Source organism: Hippoglossus hippoglossus, chromosome 15, assembly GCF_009819705.1.
Source record: "Hippoglossus hippoglossus isolate fHipHip1 chromosome 15, fHipHip1.pri, whole genome shotgun sequence".
In the NCBI taxonomy this organism is placed as follows: domain Eukaryota; kingdom Metazoa; phylum Chordata; class Actinopteri; order Pleuronectiformes; family Pleuronectidae; genus Hippoglossus; species Hippoglossus hippoglossus.
In genome coordinates, this window is record NC_047165.1 from 7,124,867 (window position 1) to 7,146,603 (window position 21,737).

General features: G+C 43.5%; 1 protein-coding gene across 8 annotated transcripts in view; it reads left to right on the top strand.

The window, feature by feature from the left end:
• grid1a (glutamate receptor, ionotropic, delta 1a) overlaps positions 1-21,737 on the top strand; it is a 212,975-nt gene that overhangs the window by 140,781 nt on the left and 50,457 nt on the right. For all 8 annotated transcript variants that reach the window (XM_034608468.1, XM_034608470.1, XM_034608474.1 and 5 more), the window contains one exon: positions 2,611-2,816. In XM_034608468.1, coding sequence (XP_034464359.1) covers positions 2,611-2,816 — 206 coding nt within the window. The remainder of the gene's footprint in view (positions 1-2,610; positions 2,817-21,737) is intronic.

Consider the following 21,737-nt stretch of genomic DNA (forward strand, 5'->3'; position numbering starts at 1 on the left):
TAACAACTTCACTTCTGACACTTTCACTTAGTTCTAGTGCCATTGTTGTTATGGAAGTTTTCTGGAAGCTGGTGAGAGGAGAACTCAGGCAGCAGCTGATGTCTTATGCAGAATATTCTAACGTAGACTTGATGCATCAAGGAGACCAGAAGGTGGAACAATATACAAACGCTAACAGAGTAACATGAGCAAATGTCACCCCCAAGTTTTACGTCACTGAATTCTTCAAGATGTTTTACGCGAAACTATTGCAGGTATTCACTGTGAAACCCTGATGGCTGAGTTGTCAGAGCCAAAGAGAGAGAGAGAGAGCAGGACACTGATCCAGGTTTTTAGAGAAGGGTTAAGTTTTGATATCTAAAACTTTTAGAAGCAGGTTTGTGTTCAGGAGTGATGCACGGGTAAACACGTCCAGAAATCAGACCTTTAATTCCACGTTAATCCTCTTTTCTGCAGCCCTGTCCATGGCCGACATGTCGAAAAGCCTGCCACGGTGTTGGAATGCCAGCTTTGAACTCCGGTGTTTCTATCGGGGGGTACTCGAGTAGTTATCGCATGGTAGCTTTCCCTTGGGTCGCCACGGGGATTAAAAACTCTTGTTTATTTGTTTACTGGATATTTCTCCTATTTTCCCATTTGAGAGAAACACGTTCTTCACCCAACTGCTACATTCTGTTGCTGCTGAAAAACTGCTTCTTTGTTTTGGTCAGTTCCCCAGATCTCTCGTGTTGTTCCAGACTGAGCTGGATGAGTGATTTGAGAGGAAAACTCTACAACTCGTTAAAGGAGACACATTCTGCTTTTTTCAGTTTCTCTTTCCTCTAGTGTGTTATATGGATTTTTCTGTGTATGTAAAAAGATCTGCAAAGTCAAAAAGCCCAAACTCTGCAGTAACATGAGCTCCTCACCCCCAGAGAAAATACTGAAGTTCCTGAAATGCCTGGTCAGTAGTCCAGCAATACCTCTGCATTATCACAATGACATCACAATGCACATCTGACACGCCCCCTAACAAAACCAGGTAAAGCGAGAGTGGAAGAAAGATAGGAGCTAAAATCAAGCGTCTCCGACTGAGGCTGAAAAAAGGAGCTGCAACAATGGACAGTACGATCCAGAACCTGAATATGAACATTTCTCCTTTAAGTAGGAGTTGGTAATTTATTTCATTATTGAGACACCACATATTTGATGGGTTTGACCTTTTGCACCCTCTGGATTTCACATAACAGAGATGCTCACCCAGAAAAGAATATAAAATCGGATTCTTTGCTTAGTCTCTCGCTAATATCTCCTAATGTTACTGCGGCTGAATGTTATATATAGAAAAATATTATCGCCTGAATTAATTGCAATGGTCCAGTCATGGGACAGGAAGAAAGGAACCGTGACTAACTTACAAATTGTGTTTGTGCTCGAACAAAAGGAGGGATTACTCAGGCTGAGCTGCTGTCCATTGTATTCAAAGTAACATCACCAGGGGTAACCATTTCAATTAAGAGACTAAAGTAAAGAGGTGTGTGAGAGTGTGTGTTTGTGTGTGTGTGTGTGTGTTTGGAAAGAAAAAAGCTCTGCATTAAGCGAGCGATGCTTCAAAATGATGAATGATTTAATTTCATGTTTTGTTCTGCCTTTTTGAACATTTTTATTCTGAAGAGAATCCAGCGGTAACTGTGAGTATTTATTTTACCCCCCCAACAATAAATTGCAACACAGGGATGGCAGGAAAAAATCGAACATTGCATCTAAACCTTTATGATTTGCTTCTTATGGTACTTAGTCATTCTGCTGCTTCGGTTTGCCCCAAGTTGTAGAAACAGGGGCACAGAACCATTATAATGCTTCACTGCTCAGATCAGGTCAGGGACTTTTCCTAGTAGCTTAATTTCCAGTTTGGCCCCTGGTAAAATCAATGTGCAAACTATATGTATGTGGGAGACAGTTTGCTTTTGTTTGCCTCTGTATCTTTTCTCAGTGAAAGCACAACTCATCAAACCCCTACATATGCAATGGGAGGCACACACAGAGACACACAGACACACAGACACACACAGGTGTTGGTCTGGCCCCAGTGATTTTGTCCCACCTCTCTCTAAAATTGCGGCACGGCTCGGCACATGCTGGGCTGCTGCTCCTCCAGTGACAGCTGTGATTGGCGTGTTTATTGTGTGCCCTCTGCTGCACATCACCTTTTATATGTGTGTGTGTGTGTGTGTGTACTCAGGCTTCTTTTAAGTTGGTTTCCTGTATAGCAAACATACACACACACACAGAGACACACACACACACAGATCTCTGGGGACAGCTCTACCTGTCTGCAGTTTCATATCCTGTAAACCCCGGGAAACAGAAAGACAGGAGTGCCTGTTGTGTTTTGTCATTCTTTAGATCACAAGAAAAGAACAAAAGTCGCCTTTAAGCCCTCGGAACGAAGGCTGAAAATATAGAGCGTGTTGAAAGTATGCATTGTTTACCCACAATTCTCATTCAATGCAGCAGGAGAAAAGTACTGTATAACATGGCGCCCGCCTGAAGTGTTGTTTGTTTCTCTGTCTGTTTATATTTGTGTCTCCTCTCATCACCTGTTCTCTGTCACTGCTTCTCCCCCTTCAGATATCCGCGGTTTGCAAACCTTCATGGACCAATCTTCCCGGATGGGACTCGACGTGTCCCTGCAGAGGGTGGACCGCAATGTCAGCCGCGTGTTTACCGACCTCTTCAACACGATGCGCACCGAGGAGCTCAACCGGTATCGGGACACTTTACGCCGGGCCGTGCTGCTCATGAGCCCTCGGGGTGCGCAGGTCTTCATCCACCAGGTAGGCACAAAGACTCTTCTTCATCAAGTGATCAGACTGTCATGAAAGAAAGACAGAAAACAAGCATTTATTCAGTAAACACGATGACCCATGAGCAGAAACATGCCACCCGTACTCTGACAGCTGATCAAACGGCTTCAGAGAATGAAAAACATGACAAAAATTGAGTCAAAAGAGATAAATCACTTCGTTTTCATTGGGGATTTGCCTTCCACTGTTATAACTGATGAAACAAGAAGCAATTGTCATGTGGAGTTCTGACAAAACCCAAAGCAATCGACTGAGATCAGACTGAGAGGTGTTCTGCTCATCGAGCTGGCCCCCCCCAAAAAAACATTCTGCATCATATGTGACGAAACTATATTTTTACACTTATATGTACATTCAGTCTTCACCACACTGCTGGCGAGGGGAGTTTATTTGCAGATGTGCACAGCAGCGTTGCACGTAGCCCCAGGCAAAGTTTGTCAAAGTCAACTGTGCGGCGCCACAGAGGATTTGCATCCTCCTCACATTGCTGTTGTTGCTTCCTGCGTTTGCTCCTTTCCATATCATGTTTGCTAATTGTAGCAGTTGAAAACACAGATTGTTGTTTTTCACAGCTCACTCAGACATTATCTAGAAGAGAAGCAAAACAAATATGCTCAGTGATGACGTGAGCGCCGTGATTTTCTTGTCCTCCCATAGTCGTCTGACAGTGGTGCAGTGTTTGGCTACTTACCAGAACGTCTGTGAGCAGGTCATTTCTTTCAGAAGCTGCAGCCACGAGTCAAGCCGGCTGAGTTACTGCAGTGAGTCAGTACCTCTCACTGAGTCATTTCCTCTGACAGTTAGTATTCTGCTGTTTGAGCTCATCATCATGTGGCAGCTGTAATTCTTGACTGTTTGACAGGTGTTCTCTGTCAGGAGATGTTCCAAAGTGTTTTCGTCACTTTTGTTTTCCTGTGGCAGCCGATTAAGCTGCTAATTAAACACTTTCAGGGGAGAAAGACTCACTACAGGCTGACGATAGGCTGTTTATAAAGATGGACGACATGACGGCTCCTTACAAGTGAAGCCGAAACGTCTCGATAGTGACCTGGTGGCTGGCTGCAGCATAAACCCCATCTCCCCCATGTTGCTGGATGGGACATGGACCAAACTAAAAAAGTCAAAGTACACGTCAGATTCTCAAAGATGGTTTCTGTCATTTAAGCTATTACACTGATGTATGTTCACGGGTCGACAGCTGAGAGCAACTTGCAAAAACTTGCAGAAAAATGTTCTCCATGATGGCAAATAAATCTTGGCTGTTCATTTGTCATAAATTCTGCACAGAAACACTCGGTAGCTGTGCCTCTGTCTTTTAATGGGGACATTCTGGACATGCGTGTGTGTGTCTCAGTGGTTTTACTCCTATCAATGCACATCCCACATTTTCTGCGAGGACTTATTCATTCTTTCTATATAAAACAATAGAAAAGACTCTAAACCAACACTCACTCAAAAAATCTCTGTTATGAGTTATTTTGAGTTACTCCAAAAGTGAGGAACCTGTAGACCAATAACTCCGTGCACAGGTTGTGAATACACAACGCTTTCAAGTTTCATAAATGGCATACCGCTTTGATCTTTTCCTGTACGCCAATGAAAACACACACAAACACACACACACGTGCGCCTGTAGATCTATTCTTCTCATAAGACTGCATTTAATCGTATCAATTATATTCTTTATCATCCCTTATACAATTAACATGAGGCATCTTGGGGACTGAGAAATAAGCACAGCTCCCGAATGCCCCTGTGAATATGTGAATATATCAGACGTGCTGGAGATTTGTTAATTCACCGAAGCTTCATTACTACCTCGGTAGCTGTTGTCACAGAGACCGCACCAGAGATACCGGGGGAGAAAATGCAAATATGCTGATAACTGAATTGAGAATAATGATGATGCCTTTGAGAGTTAAACACTCCTGAATCGTTTTAGCAGGAGAGACAGAAAATGGTAAAGTTTCCATGGTGACGACAAGTCAACAGAACGCCCGGATCCCAAAACTCATCACAGGCGACAAATCTTTTTTTCTCATGAATGTGATATCAGTGTCAAGGAATACGGTTAATCACAGGGATTAACGGCATTGGTTGTCTCAAATGATTTGTGTTCGCGGTGACAAAATACGTTCAGACAGTGTGAAGTATTGTCAGTGAAACTATGTGGAGTTGATTTGTTGCAGCAGGGCAGCGATGGTGTTGTTTACCACAGAGAGCAACTCTGTCTGCTGCTCTTTTCTGAATCTGTCGGCTGTGCTTTTCATAGTTTGTTCAGCTCCATTATCTCCTCTTCTGCTCTGCTCTACCTTACACATTCATTTTCCAATGTACATTATCTTTACATGGAGGATGAACATATCTATAAAGAGACGCGCAACCGCAAAGATATGCCGAATGACTACAAAGGAATGAAACAGTTGCGAAGAGATGAAAAATTATCACAAATAGATGTAAAACGACAATGAGGAAAATGCAGGATGATAACAAAGAGATGAAATATGACCACAAAGAGATGCAACATGACAACAGGGACACTAAACAACAATGGAGGGGACAAAAAACAGAGCTGCAAAGATATGAAAATGACTCACACAATAATACAAATGTAAAGAGAAGCAAAACGCTGACAAAATATTGCAAATCATAAGCAAGGAAATTCCAAATGACTACAAAGAGATGCGACACGACAAGAAAGAGATGCATATCATACAGAAGGAGATTCAAAATGACCACAAACACACGTAAGATGACCACAGAGGACAAATAACCATTACAAGATGAAAAATGAATGAGAAGAAAAGAAGAGACACAAAGCAACTACAAAGATGCAAAACGACTGCAGGCAGCGACATAATGACCAGAGACAAAACTACAGAAAGATGCAAAACAACTGCAAAGAGGTTAAACATGACAACATAATAATTACGACACCCACAACAACTACCAATAGATGCAAGGTAATGACAGGTATCTACAGGTATGTTTCTTTAATTTGTCCATGCCCACGTATTCCTCTACAAGGTCAGATAGCGTGGGGGGAGAAATGTCCCAAAATGCATCGGGCAGATGAAAAAAAGACTCACCTTTGTCAGGACGACAGTTCATCAAACGACTAATATAACTGGACCATATTCATAACTTTTAATTTAAAGTTCTTAATTCACTTCTATTAAAGGACGTAACGGCATCAGCCAAAGTCATCCTAGGTCACAGGGTCCGTTCTGTTCTCTTCTACTCTGATGATGCTCTACTTCCCTGAGTAACATATTCTGTCACAAGTCAGTTGTCACTTCTCCGGTCTCCTCTCAGGCCACAGTCATTCCTCATAGTTAGAACAAGACGCACATGTCATCGACGGTGTCTGAGCTTTTATGCTGAAATTCTGAGGCCTTGTTTTTCCCCCCCGTGCAGACACTTGCCATCTCGTCTCTCGTTCACTTTGGCCGTGAGAGGATGCAGCGTATTCTGTCGGCTCCGGCTACACCTCGTTTGTGACGGCCAGCGGCTCTCTGTTCCCGTCATGATCGGGGGAACCACACTCGACACACGCGAAACCTTTTAGAGGGGCCATAAAGTGGAATTTTAAACTTTCAGCTGTCCCATTCCCACGTCCTTGGGTTGTATTAGTGAGCATTTGCTAAATCACTTGCATAAAACGATGCACATTTAGGCACAAAAGCTTGACACGTTTTATGAGTTACCAAAGTCACTCTCCGATTAATTGCTAACAGTGCAGCTGCATGCTATATATCTTGAAGACACCCAAATTAGATTTTTGGCCCTCTGGGGTTCTGCATTTGAAGATAGTATATCATTTTCCCCAACACTGATTAAAACGCTTTGAAAATCAATTGGAATACCTGTACAGAATGTCTTAATAGCAAGACTAACACATATTAAATATTTATTACAAATATAAAGTTAAAAGTCTATTATGATTAAATTTTAGTCTGCATCCAGTTTTGAAATGTAATATTTGTGAATGCTTCCTCAGACTCCGCTGCATCTGCCCTCTCTACGCTTGCGGGACGGTGTTTGCCTGAAAGTGTTGATGTGAGGGGAAACAGAATGGGTGGTGTCAGTTGGCACGCCGGCTCTGCAGGCCAGTTGATAGATGGAGCCGTGAGGCCGGGTGAGGTCTGCCTCCTGTGCGGCGGCTTTAGCCACAAGATTGACAAGCACCGCTGCCCGCTGCCAGGAGAAAGTGGGAGGGAGAGAGAGAGAGATGCTGCACCGGGTGGCAGGAGGGTAAAGAGAGGTAGACAGAGACAAAGCGAGGGAGGGAGAGAGAGAAAGCACAACCATGAGGGATACAAAGGTAGAGCGAGAAATAAAGGACCGGGAAGTGGATGCTGGGAGGAAAGGTCAGAGATGAGAAAGAGAGGGGGACTCGAAAGGGCTCCTCGAACATAATAAAGCACCTCTGATTGAAGCCGTAATGAGCGGAATCTAATGGAAGAGACGGCAGTGAAAAGAGACAAAAGAGACGAGTGCTGGGAGACTGACCTGAGTACGGTAGACGACACACAGCATCTACTTACGTGGGATTTGAAAACCGGGGAGAGCAAACAAAAACAAGATGGCTTTTGCGACCACAGATAATTAGGGGAATGGATTTTGACAGCTGTAACCGTTTAAATCTATAGCCTGATGAAAAGTGTGAGTGCTGCCCAGGCTGCACATCTAATGCAGGAGGGATGAAAACATGTTTACAAGTTCATCGTACCTTTCTGCCGCAGTGACAGCTGAAGTGAATTCAGCCGGAGGAAGGTGCAGTTTGTTTTTAAGAAAAAAGAGAAAATCACCTTAGACGAGATTGTAGCTTGTTATCATCTCTGTCTTGAAGCTTGAGTGAAGAAACAGGCTCAGAAGTCATTTCAAAATGCACATTGCACAGGAACTCGTAATTCTAATGATATAATTATCTTATTTGGTAAAGCTGCTCATGTGTTAGATTCAACTGACAACACTCATTATTACTCATATCTTATGCCAGCACTGTTCCAGCAATGTTTCTCACTTTCATTCTCAAATAATGGACTCTGACGTTTGCCGGGAAGTCTTCGTGTAGAATCGCCTTCGTATTGTTACTCGGGGATGAAAAATTGTCAGAAGTGCTGCGTCAACTGTGCCGGCTTTACAATATTATACACTACCTGTCTTTGAGAGTAAATATAATCATTTGTCAGCTTGTCACAAAACGCCACATTTAAACAAAGATATCATGAATCTGTCACGATATGATGGAAATACCACTTTTATTTGGGTTTTCCAACCTGAATAAATCATTTCTTTAAAGCAGACATTCTCAGTAGTATTGCCGGAGCTCCATGTAAACTGCAAAAAGATTCAAGACAGGGTGCACCAGCTCCACTGGTGTTAGAGGATGACTGTATTTCCCCTGCACCTTCTTTAACGTTGTAGCTCGTGCTCTTAAGCATTTTGAACACGTTTGTTTTATTGTTTGTTTGTTGGTTTATTTGTCAGCAGGATTACACAATATTAACCAAACAGATTTTCCTGAAGCCTGGTGGAAGGATGGGACATGGGCCTAGAAAATATCCATTTCATTTTGGCATCTCAAAGATACCAATAAATCCAACAGATTCAGCAATGTTTTATCACTTTGTCTAACACGACAATGTTTTTTGACATTTTACAGATTTTCCAGGGGAAAATATATGGATGTTCAGGATAAAAAAGTACTTTAGGTGACTGATGTCTATGAGTGTGGGCAGTTTGGTGCAGATCCAAGTAAAAATCCAGATTTTAACTGTGGTTACACGCTGTACGGTAACAGATAGAACAAACCTGTAACTCTCACCAATGCGTAGCTGAGGTAATGAGGATTCATTCAGGAACCAGGAGTGTATATGTGTCTTCAATAGTTAAAGAACTACGTCCACACAAACACGATGAATTTGCTGCATCATTTACTGTTGGTGGAGGTTTGTGCTTTACTGAGAGTGGCTCTAGTTGTTTCTTTAATCTACAGCTTTAAGGAGCATCTCTGCCAACAGAATACCTAACCATCTATTTCATCACTAAGCAGAAATTGGACAACACAGATTGAAAACTAATCATTTCGTCAGGTAAACTCTCCTCTGTTTGTGTTTTGAACATCCGCTTTTTAAACATCCTGCCGACAAAAGAATGGACACCTGGCAGTGAAACGCTGGACTTGTCTGGACCACAGAAAAGCACAGGGAACACGTCTGTGAACCCATTGGACTGTTTGACGTACGAGGTTGCGGAGGTGGAAACAGCTTCACTTGTCAAGACTGGAGCTCATGAATCGCTGATTAAAAATGGACCCTTGTGACACTTGACTGTGAGATGTAATAAACACATTTGCCCTTGCTGGGAATCGCGTTTTGATGCCAAGGACTCTTCCGTCGTATTGTCACGAAACGCTTGTGGACGGTGATTTAAAAGCGGCCTGAGCTGACATGCTGTTATGGGGTGCTTTGGAAGAAGACAGCTATAATGGTTTTCCTTGCTGGGGGAATTCAGTGCTGGTTGACAGCTGGTTGAGCGCGATACAAACACACAAACACACAAACACACACTTTCACCAACATTTTGCTGACAAGAAAGCCAATGATGCCTCTTGACAATAATCTCTCACTTTCCAACATTTCTATGTCCTTCCAATTGTTTCCTCAAAGTCACAGTGTCACAGGTTGAAAACAATATGAGAGAAATCATGGTATTGGAAGACTGCCCCCCCGGCCTAATCTAATGCTGACAGGGAACATAGGTCTTTTTTTTAAATTTATTTTAAAATAATAGACATCAGACCCACACTGCTGAGTGAAAGAAAACATTTACTCAGTCTTATCTGCCCCCGTTTCAATCCAAATGTTGCTCCTTCCTATCTGCGGCACTTTACCTTGTTATCAAACTGTGGTAAAGGTCCAAAACCACTTTCCACCTACAGCCCCTCTCAGCAGTAACAGATAATATCCCCTGTGTCTAGACTCTTCATTTCCCGTGTCCGGTACTTTCCCCCTTTTGGTCACTTTTTCCAATTTGCCTCCCACTTTTATAGTTGCTCCAGTTTCTCGCTTTTTCCCTTTTCCTTTCCAGCAGACACACACCTGATCAGTGGTAAATCCTTGTAGCTGCACTCGTGTTACCTAGTCCTTTCCCCCCCCCCACATTTTCTATAATATTCCAGCTTGCGGCACAGTTGCGTCTTGGCACCTGGACTTCGCTGCCTCCTCAGACAAAATAACGCTGGCCGTGACCTGGAAGCGTTTATCCCAGCGTGACTCATTAACCTGACACAGAGAGCACGGTGTTTGTGCAGGGGAGCGTAGTGTTGGCTCAAACAGCAGCCTCTGCACTCATGCACACACGGAGGAGGAATGCCCCCGACACGTGCACACCTTCTCTGAGTCACCCCTCATTCCTTCGCTAGATCCATCACTGCCAGTTCTGTCTCCACCTCCTCCCTCAGCGCTAATGAGTGAAGCCAGGTATAATTAAAATGCTCCAAAACTACTTCCCAGACCCACTTTCTTCCACTTCTTCTTCTTTCTTCTTTTCAACCTCGATAGAAAGACACACTTGCAGCCACCCAGAAGATTCAATTAAGCTGCGAGGCAAATGTATTTCAAGGCCACGCTATGTTACTGGTTGAGTGGTGTCATGTGGGGAGGGAAGCTGGGAGAGTTTAAAGATGGGACAGACATTAGCGATGGTCAGTGCTTAGCTTGGGAGTGCAGGTGTTAAACGGAGGACACATCATGAGAGCCTAGTGTATAAACAGACAGTAGCTGCACTGTGGGAATTTTAATCGTGTTTACTGATTATCCTGTAGAAGAAATGTCCACTTTAGCTGATGGCAAATATGTCCCCATTTAAATTCCAAAATATCTTATGTGATCGTCTTCATATGTCCGTTTGAGGGATTACGAAAAGAACTACTGATCCGATTTACGTGAAACTTTGTGGAGGGGTGGGGTATGACCCAAGGAAGAAACCCCACTTTTTTGGGGGGAAATCCAAGGTGGCAGAGCTAAACCTTACCGGGTGCATTTGTCTCCAGTGTGACTGACTCACTTACCGAGCTGGTAACTGCATCTCTTGTTCTGTAGTTGTCCTGCTTGCTTCTTGCTCGTAAGCCAGTTCCAAGCTCTGCGTTCTGTGACTTTGTGTCTCTGAGTGTAGGCAACTACAACTATTTATTATATCTGTGAAGGTTCTAGATCATCCAGGTATCTTCAGGTGGTGTACAAGAGCCCATGTAGTGGACTTGTTTGGTTTGCTTGAAGATCTAACTGACTAGTTGGTTGTCTCTGTGGCTGGTTACCACGAGAGTGTTAAACTGCCAAGTCGTTGAAACCCCCACAAGCCAGTGGGTCCTCTGAGTCAAGGTGTGAATGGCTGTTCATACCTGTAAGTCATCTAGGACATGTTCACTTGTACAACTCCTGAAGAAACCATTTATTATGCCTGATAAAAGTTAATAAACTGCAGCTCAGGAAAGATCACCACAGTAATTAATCTTCACACACACGAAATACAAGTTGCCGGTTTCCAATAGCTCACCAACTGGGGACCAGTCCAGGCAATGTGTGAGCGTGATGGCCCTCCTCATAGTCGGGGTTTTATAGATTAGAAGATTTAAATACAACTCTGCCAGATGGAAAGCAAATATCCATCCATCAATCCATTATGTGTATCACTTATCCTTCCAAGGGTCGCGGGGGGGACGGGAGCTGGAGCCAATCCCAGTTGACATTGTGCAAGAGGCGGGGGGGAAACCCTGGTCAGGTCGCCAGCCAATCACAGGGCAAACACACAGAGGCAACCATTCACTTTCACATTCACACCTACGGGCGATGCAGATTCTCCAATTAACCTAACACCAACCTGCATGTGTTCGGACTGTGGGGGGGGGAACAAAGCACAAATGGTGCTTCGACTTTGAAAGTGGATAACATGGCCCACGGGTCTGGAAGCGGTCAATAGCAGTAAAGAAGAAAAAACCACAATGTTTAGTAGCTAACATCAAACACACACGTACAATACACACATTGTTAAACCAGTAGTCCACCAGTAAACGATGATACACTGGTAACTGGGATGGAGTCATCAGCGCCCTGTGACCTCAGGGATCGTTTGTCCAAGGCCAGAGGTGGAGAGTGTGTGTGGAGCAGACCTCACTTAGCCATCCGCAGGCGCTGCTCCCTCCCGGCTTTACGCTCCCACCTCTGGACCCCTGTCCTCTCGCTCTGACCCTCACCGCCGCTCCTCCATTCCATTTCCCTCCCCAATAACAGCATGACAAATTGAGCCTGCCAGAAGACGATCTATCATTGTCCCACATCTCTTCCTCTTCTTCCCTCTGTTCTCTCCTCCATTGTCTCTCCTTACCCCTCTGTCCCAGTTTCAGGACATTCCCTCTTTCCCTCTTTGTGTCCCCCCCCCCCCCCCCGTCTTAATGGTTTCATGTTTCTCTCTACGTGGGCGCTTTATCTTTCTGCCCTTGCTTGTTTCCCCTATAACCTCATCTCCTTCTCTCTCCTCTCTTATTGCACTGTATCCTATTGTCTCTGTCATCATTTCTCTTTCTGTTCATTTATTCTTACCCTCTCTACAAACTTGCTTAGTTCTTTAATATTCTCTCGTTTTCCTGTCATCTCTGGTCGTGTCACGGACAGATACATTATGGTATAGGTTCGTACATTAAACCATTAGACCATTTTTCCTCCCTGCAGTGATTCAGTAACATGGAAATAGTCACTTTAACTTGTGCAGAACAAACTGTAATAGAGCCAAACAACAACGCAGATGTGCAGTGTGTCATCTCGTAGCCGTTGTGTACCCGAAAAAATAATCCAATCCCATCCCTGGCTTGAAGCAGAACAATTTAGTCGGCTGTGACTAAATTCAGCAACTCTGTGTGATTTTCCTTTGTACTAAGCCAAGTTTTGTTACCATGGAGAAGCTATAGTGCAAACGGAGGAAGCATTAATTGCTTTGCGTGATGAATAAATGCCACAGTTTGACAGGTAAATAATAAATGGCTCCCTCTCCGTCCATTATTAATTAGTGGTACCTCCTGGGAGCCCGTGAGGAACTCAGCTACATTGTTTGGCTGTGAGTTTGAAATGGGATACATGTCTATGCAGACAATATGTTGCGTGCAACAGCGTTTTATCAAAAGAAATGTTTGTCCCACACACTGTCAAGATAAAAGCTCTTCATATGTCAGGGACGGTCAGAATAATCGAGAGGAACGGGTCTATATACAAACTCCAGAATTAAAATAGAAGCCGGGGCAGTTGGCAAGTTCTTTACTTGATGGATTGTTATTACTTACACACAGAATGAATCATCCGCCAGAGTTAAAGAGCTTTTCATAAATAATTTGCCTTTTCATAAGGAATGCTGGAGAATTAAAACTGAGGTTATTTGAGGTGATGGTTCATCGTCTCACATTTATCAACGTCTTTTGAAAATGTTGGAAAATGCTTTTAAAAGTTAAATATCATGATGAGGAGGAGGAAAGTGGCCACCCCCGAGGTCAGCTTGGTGTACACTTTGTTTTATTGTTGTTTTTTGGGGTTGTAAATAATCATAACAAGGCGTGAAATACCTGCCTGAAAATAATTCTGCTTTGTTGCTTCAGAGATATTGTGCAAAGCCCAGAAGACAGACGTTCTCGTGTGTGTGTGGGTGGGGGGGTGGGTGGAGTGAATGATGTTGCTGTTACTTCAAAATCTTTTGTCAACATGGTTGTTCTTTGATTATGTCAGCAAACCTGACAGGCAGGGGGAAACCACCGAGGCGTGTTACAGGTGAACAGAGACTTTCACCAGCAGATTGCTTGTACTTCGACGCTTTTCAGCCCCGGACGTCATCCGACAGACGGCTCCTGTGCAGTCGCACCACGTCAACCAGCGACCGTTCACCGTGACGCCGGCTGAAGAGAATCAACGTTAATTCCATCCATCCAATGTCAGACTGACTTTAAACAATTCACTTTAAGTGGTTGAAATGCATATTGAAACTCATCTGGCCCTCAGTAGCACGTACCTCCCCCCCCGCCAAGGCCCAACAATCCCCTTAATCCCCTTAAATTAATAGAAATCATAAAAATCAGTCCACTTAATGTGCCTGATTAATTTTTTTTATCAAGATCCAAGAATCATTCCCTAGGAAATTTGTAAAAAATGTCAAATAATTTCCTATCTCCCAATGATTTTTCCTGGACCCGCCTCCAGACCCGCACCAAGACAGACAACTGGACGAATGGGCAGAGGTGATGGAAACTTAACGGAAAGATTATCCCAGTGGAGGTTGATGACATTTCCATATAATTATCAATTGATACGCTGGGCGTCACGTTGGTGCAGTGGTTAGTGGTGTCGCCTCTTCAGTTTGAAGACATGCAGGTTAACAAGGGACTAGAAATTGCCTGTAGAATGGAACTGTGGGTGGTTGTTTGTCTTGATATTGTTTCCCTTGTGATGCAATGACAACCTCTCCAGGGTTCATCCCGCCTCTCGCTCAGTGTGAGCAGGGATTATCTCCAGCCCCCGTCAAAGGATAAGTGGCACGGCTAATGGATATCACTTGACCCTGTGTTTACTTCCTCCACCGACACAGATGAAAATGAAAAGTCAGCTTCAATAAAAGCTGCGGCATTGGGCTGGGAAGAGATATTGGGATAAGAGGAGGAAAGGGATGGGGGTGATAGAGATGAGAGAGGAAGAGTAGCTACTGCCAACTGTGGCCGGGACGCCATCAGCAGGATGCCCCTGTGCTTTTCAACACAAACTAAAATCTAACAAGTGATTGTTCTGTGAATCATTCAGTTCCACATGTAATTTATGCTGCTGCCAACTAACAAACTAAAGCTATTCTGACCCAGTATATAACTATGCAAAAATACACATTTTTTTAGATGAGGGAAATCAAAAGCTCAGTATTTCTAAGACCCTGTCTGAGGACATGATGAAAACAACAATATTGACACGGCTTCCCCGAGGGTGATGGGTTTCCAGTCCTTTTAGCCCCTGCTCAGTATGAGGGGGATGTGTTTAATACAATGAGGTGCATGGGACCAAACCCCTTCTCCGCCTGTGTGTTTCAGTGGCAGGACCCAAAACGCATTCTTTTATTGACAGACGGTAATAAACTTTGATTGATGTTGGCCGATTGTGAGTCATGCTCAGCATTATTGAAACAGGAAGGCTCATGGGCAATTTTTTTATTTCTTCAGGAGGGAAAATAGTTAATCTCATGACAGGCACTCAGGGAAGTCTATCTCATTTATCCGGTGACCTCTAGAGTTGTATGTGAGCGTCGGAAGCACAGTAGCATATTTAGTTGTTTCAGTAAACACGATGGGAGCACAAAGTCCAGCTGGTTACAACATGTAAAAGTGCACTCTAATACGTGCAATAATAACTTCTTGTGTTGCGCAGGCATGTCATCGAGCCGTTTCTAACTTTTTTTTCCCAAATACACTTGTGTACTTCATATCCCTGAGAAATTGGAATAGTCAAAACACAGTCACTTTGTCTGTCTACGTTAATAGCTTTATCACCGTACATTTGTCTCCCCGCAGCGTAATATGAGATGCAATTATACCAAAACCCCACGATGTTGTTGAAAAGTTCTGTCTCTGTGAAATTGTTGCTGTGGGCTCAGGATTATTGCCCAGTTCCCAAGTGGCGGACTCCAAATACAGTAAGAGTTATAAGGGTAATTGCAAAGCCAACCACTTGGAAAACAAGTACTGTATTGGTACCCAGCACACATCCTATCACAGTCCAAAAAGCTCTGGAGAAAAATGTTCAATTAAAGTACAGCCCCTGTGGAAAGAATATAAATACCTACACGCCAGCTCAATTGTCTTCTCGCCCTTTTCGTACCTGTTTTACCTGCTTAATCTTCCCCCTTCCTTATTTTGCTCTTACACAAATATGCATGAGTCAGTGCTCGACATGTGCACATGCATATTCATCCTCGTCTTTGATGTCGCATTCACAGGTCTGTGTTAACCACCCACATTTGAAAGATAAGGCCATACACTGCATCTAATTTATGCATATGTACTGCTTGTGAAGATATAACAAGGGACCGTAATCTCTCCTTATAAAATATAGCAGCAACATAAAATGATTTTAGTTTCCGTGTGTTTTTCATGTATGACACAGTTTTACGTAGCTTCTGATTTGTTTGCATCAGGTGTGTTTCAGGAATTCACAAATAAAGAAACTGTCCTTTGCGTTCGGAGCGAGCAGCCATTTGATTGACTGTTGAATTCCAACATGTAACGAAGGAAGGCAGATGCCCACGTGTTCATAATCACAGACAGTGTGGAATCTGCTCCTTTCAATCAGGGAAGCTGTTATTTGTGCAACAGGTCATTAAGGCCTCAGTGCTGAAAAAAACCTGCCGCTCAGAGGAGAGTTTATCCCACGGGCCTGTGGGAGATTTTCCGTGGGGCTGTGAGTGCTCCTACAATTGCATTAGCGGATTTACTATGCATTGGAAGCGTTGAATGAAATCCTTAACTGATTTTGGTGTAAAAAATCCAAAGAGCACTCTTGTGAGAATCACTGTAAATGCTAATGTGTAAATGAGCACAGAGGGAAATAATTTGAACTGCGATTTCACACGCTGCCAAGAATGTTGTTTGATTCATTGTGCCAAAAAATTACCCGTGGTCTTGTGTTTAATTTAACCACAGTTTGGAGCTGAAATATTTAAAACACAGTTAAATTAAAAGTGGGACCATTTTGAAAATATTTAACACAAATCTGTGCTGCTTTTGATATCATCTATCTGTGCTCTTACTGAGTTTAGTCCCAAGGGAGATTCTCTATGGCTTTCCCTCTTATTATCTCTATCTCCATGTTACAAAAACGCTTACTAAGCATTTTTCCGTGCATAAATACAGACATGCATTATACAGCATGCAGGTTTACATGCTGGTGTTACATGATAGGTCTTTCTGCTGCTATATTTGGACGCTGGTGTTGTGAGTGGCTGTAATTTAACACCTAACAGACAAAGCAGAGGTCCCCCAGACTTTGCTGGAACACAGACATTTATTTTCTCACTACTGTCGTGATTGCAACACCCACCATACAATCACAGCTACAACAGAGAGGTGGAACCAGGTAGTAGTTAATAACCAAAACTACACCGGGTGGCATTTCAAATCTGCAGAATAAAGGTAAAGGTTGTAAACTTTACAGAGGAAACTTCCATACGTTGGAATATAAAGTGTAAATTGTTCTTTTTACTCTTTATCTCCTCCTCACACCCTCTTGGCTGTTCAATGATGGAGCTCATTAGTAACTTGAATGTAACTGACCAATTTGTTGCTTGATGTCCCGTAGTGTGCCTCCCACACACTGTGGCTCATAAAGCAGCCACAGTGCGACCGTGTGGGCGTTATTGTCCCGGTGACGTCTCTGGTGAAGATCATCCAGGTTCACGTCCAGATGAAAGTCTGTCTGAGTGATCGTTGATAATTCAAGCTTTATTCAGGTCACATGTATTTCATAATCACCTATATTAAATTTCACAGACCTGTTTGTGGTGCCAGAGACGAGGAGGTGTCAATGCGGTTGTTGAGATGAGACAAACACCAAATTTGACAAACAAGATTTGTCCCTTTTTGTTAAATGTACAACCTGCACTGCCTTTAACACCCACATGGTACTCACACTATATAACCTGTCTCCGGTTGTGACTGCTTATGTAACGCACTCTAGATATAGTTGGAAAAGAGGAAGTTTCCCTGGTTGTATGCATTGTGTGTAATAACTTCCATCACATCAGAGTGGACAGGATTTAAAAGCTCTCACCGCTTCTCATTAAACATCTTTGTAAGTGGCTCTCGAGACTGTTTCATCGCAGCTGATCATTCAAGGTTGACATATGTTTTTTCTCACGTCGCTCGATGAGCATCGTTTTTGAACAATTTCAGTCCAAACCGGTGAAAAACACATCGCCCCCCCCCCCCCCCCAAAAAAAAGCAAAGTAAATGAAGAAAAGAACACTGAGGGAACAAAATGCGGCGCAAACATTGAAAGATACTGCATACGATGCATATTAATCACAATTTATAACTTGCTTCCCCGGCTCAGTGAGGACCACTGAAGCATGGCTGTAGCCTGATGAGAGCCGCCTCATAGGGGAAGGGTTACAGTAGAGCTGCGAGGCTGCAGGGTGTGTGGCGTGGGGGGGGTTGGATAGATGAAGAGGAGGTAGTGTGCTGTCCAGGATGCCCTGTGGAATCTCCTCCGGATCCTTCTTTCAAACAGGCCTTTTCAGCCCTCCATTCAAAAAGCAGTAATTGCATCATTTTTCAAGCCCCTTGCCTCTGTCTGATTGTGGGGCTGGCCCCATTAATCAAACTAATGGAGAAGTAAGTGATTTCAAAATATAGGCTTTGATCATGCACCCTCTATCCTCTCCCACAGCTCCGCCTTCCCCTCAGCTTTGGGAACCCTTCTCCTCCCACCCTCCCACATCTGTCTTTTCTCACAGCTCTCCATCTGCACCCCGCTCCAAACTGTATGGGAAGAGTTGTATGTGAGAATGAATGCTTTTTCATATTATGGAAAATATGAAATAGGCTCCTGTTAAAGTACAGTGCAGTGCTTAATAAGAGTGTATTCCCTGTATCGCGCAGCAGCGAACTGCATAGCGTGGAGTCCAAAACTCTGAGACCGCCTTCCCTTTGGAAAACGGTTTCACACTTTTGGAGCGCGGTGTATATTAGGTTGTGGAAAATGGTCACTTTAAAATCATTGTGGCCTATTAACAGGCAGTATGTCCTGAAGAGTCACAGCTCAGACACATTTATTGATCCTGATGAGACAGATTAAATTTAAGTGCTTCTCAGGTGTATTGAAAAAGCTTGTGCCAGCTATAAAGCAGCGTAACTATTACTTGAGGCCACTACCAGAGCATGCAGGCAAATTAGATTCCCTCTCAGGCAACGTGAACCACTCCCCGGAGAGAGAATCTCTTTGTGTCTTCGATTCGACCACAGTGGCCTTTGGGGAAACACAAAGAAGACATGTTCAAATGCATCACATTCACCTTATTTATTGTTTGTACAATTGAAACTTCTTCAAGCCTTGTTCTAATTGCCCAAGAGGGTTGTTTGTTGAGTGTAAGGGCATTTTCACACCTGACTGTCAGGACCTTTGCATTCAACAAAGTGGTCTTAACGTTTGATTGGAGAAAATTAATTCACTTCATTAACCGTGTTTCCACTGTGATATCTATTTAAAGACCTAAACCACCTCTTTAAGTCTGACTAAATCTTGGTCCGGTGGAACCGACCGTGGCTATTTAATTTGGACATGTCAACCAAACAAGGTAGACATGGAACCTTGGACTGAATTGCAAATCCATCCCTTTGCCCTATCACTTGGCCCAACCCCGTCTATTCGGGATGAAGAGGTAGTGGTCTTCTTCAAATCGACCTCCAAACAAAGCATTTCCAGTGCACAGTGCAGACAGAAGGTTAAGGAAAATTCCCTGAATTCTCTGGGAAACAATTAATCTGAGGTTTTCACCCTGACTCTTTGTTGCTTAGTTTTGAAGGACTACCACCGAGTCAAGGGCACAACAAAACTAGTGGCAGGGCCAAGGGGTTTCATTGGGATCAGGCCTTAATGCTTATAATGCCTTGTCCCAGATCAAGTCTCATATTATACCAGTATACTGGCCCAAAGGGGATTAAATACACAGTTCTAAAAAACGTCAGAAAACAAATAATCTATCTGGTAGCAGTACCTCTCACCATTGTTTTGGGATGGAGCTGGCAAAGTGCCCGTGCTGACACCTCCTCCTCTCCCTTTGGCTGCAGCCTCCCCGGCTGTCAGTGCTGTTCGGAATTAGCATTATGTCAAAACTTAAACTCTCACACCACCACCCTCCAGAACTCCTCTTCTTTCCCATGGTGTTCTGAGAAGACATGCCTCACCCTGTGCAGAAATAATTAGGATGAGATACATGTTCATCTTTGGCCCGGCTAACCTCCCTCAGCTACCTCCCTTGCTCCCTCTGTTCTTATTTCTTTCTTGTTTGCCTACTCATTTATCTTGCTTGCTTGCGCCTAATCAGGCAGAGTTTGGTGCATAGAGCCTGTCTATTTACTCTGACCTGTAATGATCAGCGGCAACGCAGACGTCCCTAATTTCTCAGAAAAGAGGAAAACAGCATCAATACAGACCCATCAGGCTCGTTGCAGTATTTAATAAAATAGATCTAGTGAGGAGAAAATAAATCATTAACACAAAGTACCTGATGTACCTGTTTGTCATGTGTTATGGCCTCTGTTCGTGTATCATTATATTTTCTTCTTTCTCTCAGTCCCTCTGGCTCTTTACTTCTAAAGGCTCCTGTTTCCTGCGCTGAAGATTAGAGCCAATGCAGTTTGAGCTTTCTTCTGTACATTGAACGAAGGACAGTCACAGGACTAAATGTTTCAATGCACCTTTTATTCAGTGGTGATTCACTTGAGAGGAGGTTTGAGCTTGATTGGACTTTTTCAGGAGCTCTACGCCTCTTAATCACTTCTGCAGGTAGCTGTTGTACTCCTTCAGCTTCACACTTCCAGCCACCGGGCACTGGTATAATCACCTCGCTTAATGGTACCCAAGACTCCGGCTTCTTTCTCGGCCGCACATTCAAGCTGCAAATCTTCTATTGTACCACGTCCCACTGTGTTTTACTGGACTCAGATCAAGTGACTGGAGGAGGCCATCAAGGTGAAATTAGCTCATGTTCATGAAATTCGTTTTTGGCGACTTTGGCTTTGAAATATGGTCCATTATTGAGCCGGTAGTAGCCATTTGACAATGGGTAAATCGTGGTCATATTTCCTCACACACAAATGAGCATTTTGGAGCAGTTACTTATGTGCAACATCAATTTTCGAGATTTAAGCAAACCTATTAGCAAGTTATGGTTCTGAATTATTGCTATTTTTTGGCCTCCTTGTAACAACATTTAAGAAAATTGAAAGAAAGCCCCTTTCATTTATTAGCAGTCAGATTAATTACTCAAGTACACAAGTTGTCCTCTGCTTAATAAACCCCTTTTCGGTCGAATACTCATAAATGAAAAAAAAATACTTAGTGTACTTAATGAATAGAGTCAGGACAGTTTGCAATAAAATAAATTTAAGTACACCATCTATAAGAGGTGTATTTATCATGTTGCAGTGTAGTAAATGTGTAGTTAGGAGTGTATCATGTAGGATTCAACCAAACACCCCCAGCCAATCTGTAGGGACAATCACACACTGTAAAACATTGCCTTTTGTGTTTGTTTGCACGTCAAATAACAAATATGTGGTGTATAGAATAGAAAGCCTTTATTGTCGTGGCGCCAGAGAAAGCCATACAAATGCAATCAGCGGCCCAGGGAAGGAAACCTGTTGTTGAGTCTTCTATGAGTCGAAGAAAGGGATGCAACGCTCCGCTGCTGTGGCATTCAAACTATGATTGATTATTATTAAAAGGCCCCGAGTGAGCCAAGAAAACATTCTCCACACCATTACACCAACACCACCAGCAACCTGGACAAGGCAGGATGGGTCCGCGGACTCATGCTGTCGACGCCAGATTCTGACCCCACCATCTGTGTGCCTCAGCAGAAATTGAAATTCATCAGACTGGGCTACACTTTTTTTTCAGTCTTCAGCTGCCCAGTTCTGGTGAGTGTGTGTGCCCACTGCAGCCGCGGATTTCTGTGTTTGGCATGGAACTCGACACAGTCTTCTGCCGTTGGGGCCCATCTGCCTCAAGGTTCGACATGCTTTGCATTCTAAGGTGCTTTTCCAGCTCGCCACAGATGTAAAGGGCGACCATCTGAGTTTTCAAAGCCGCT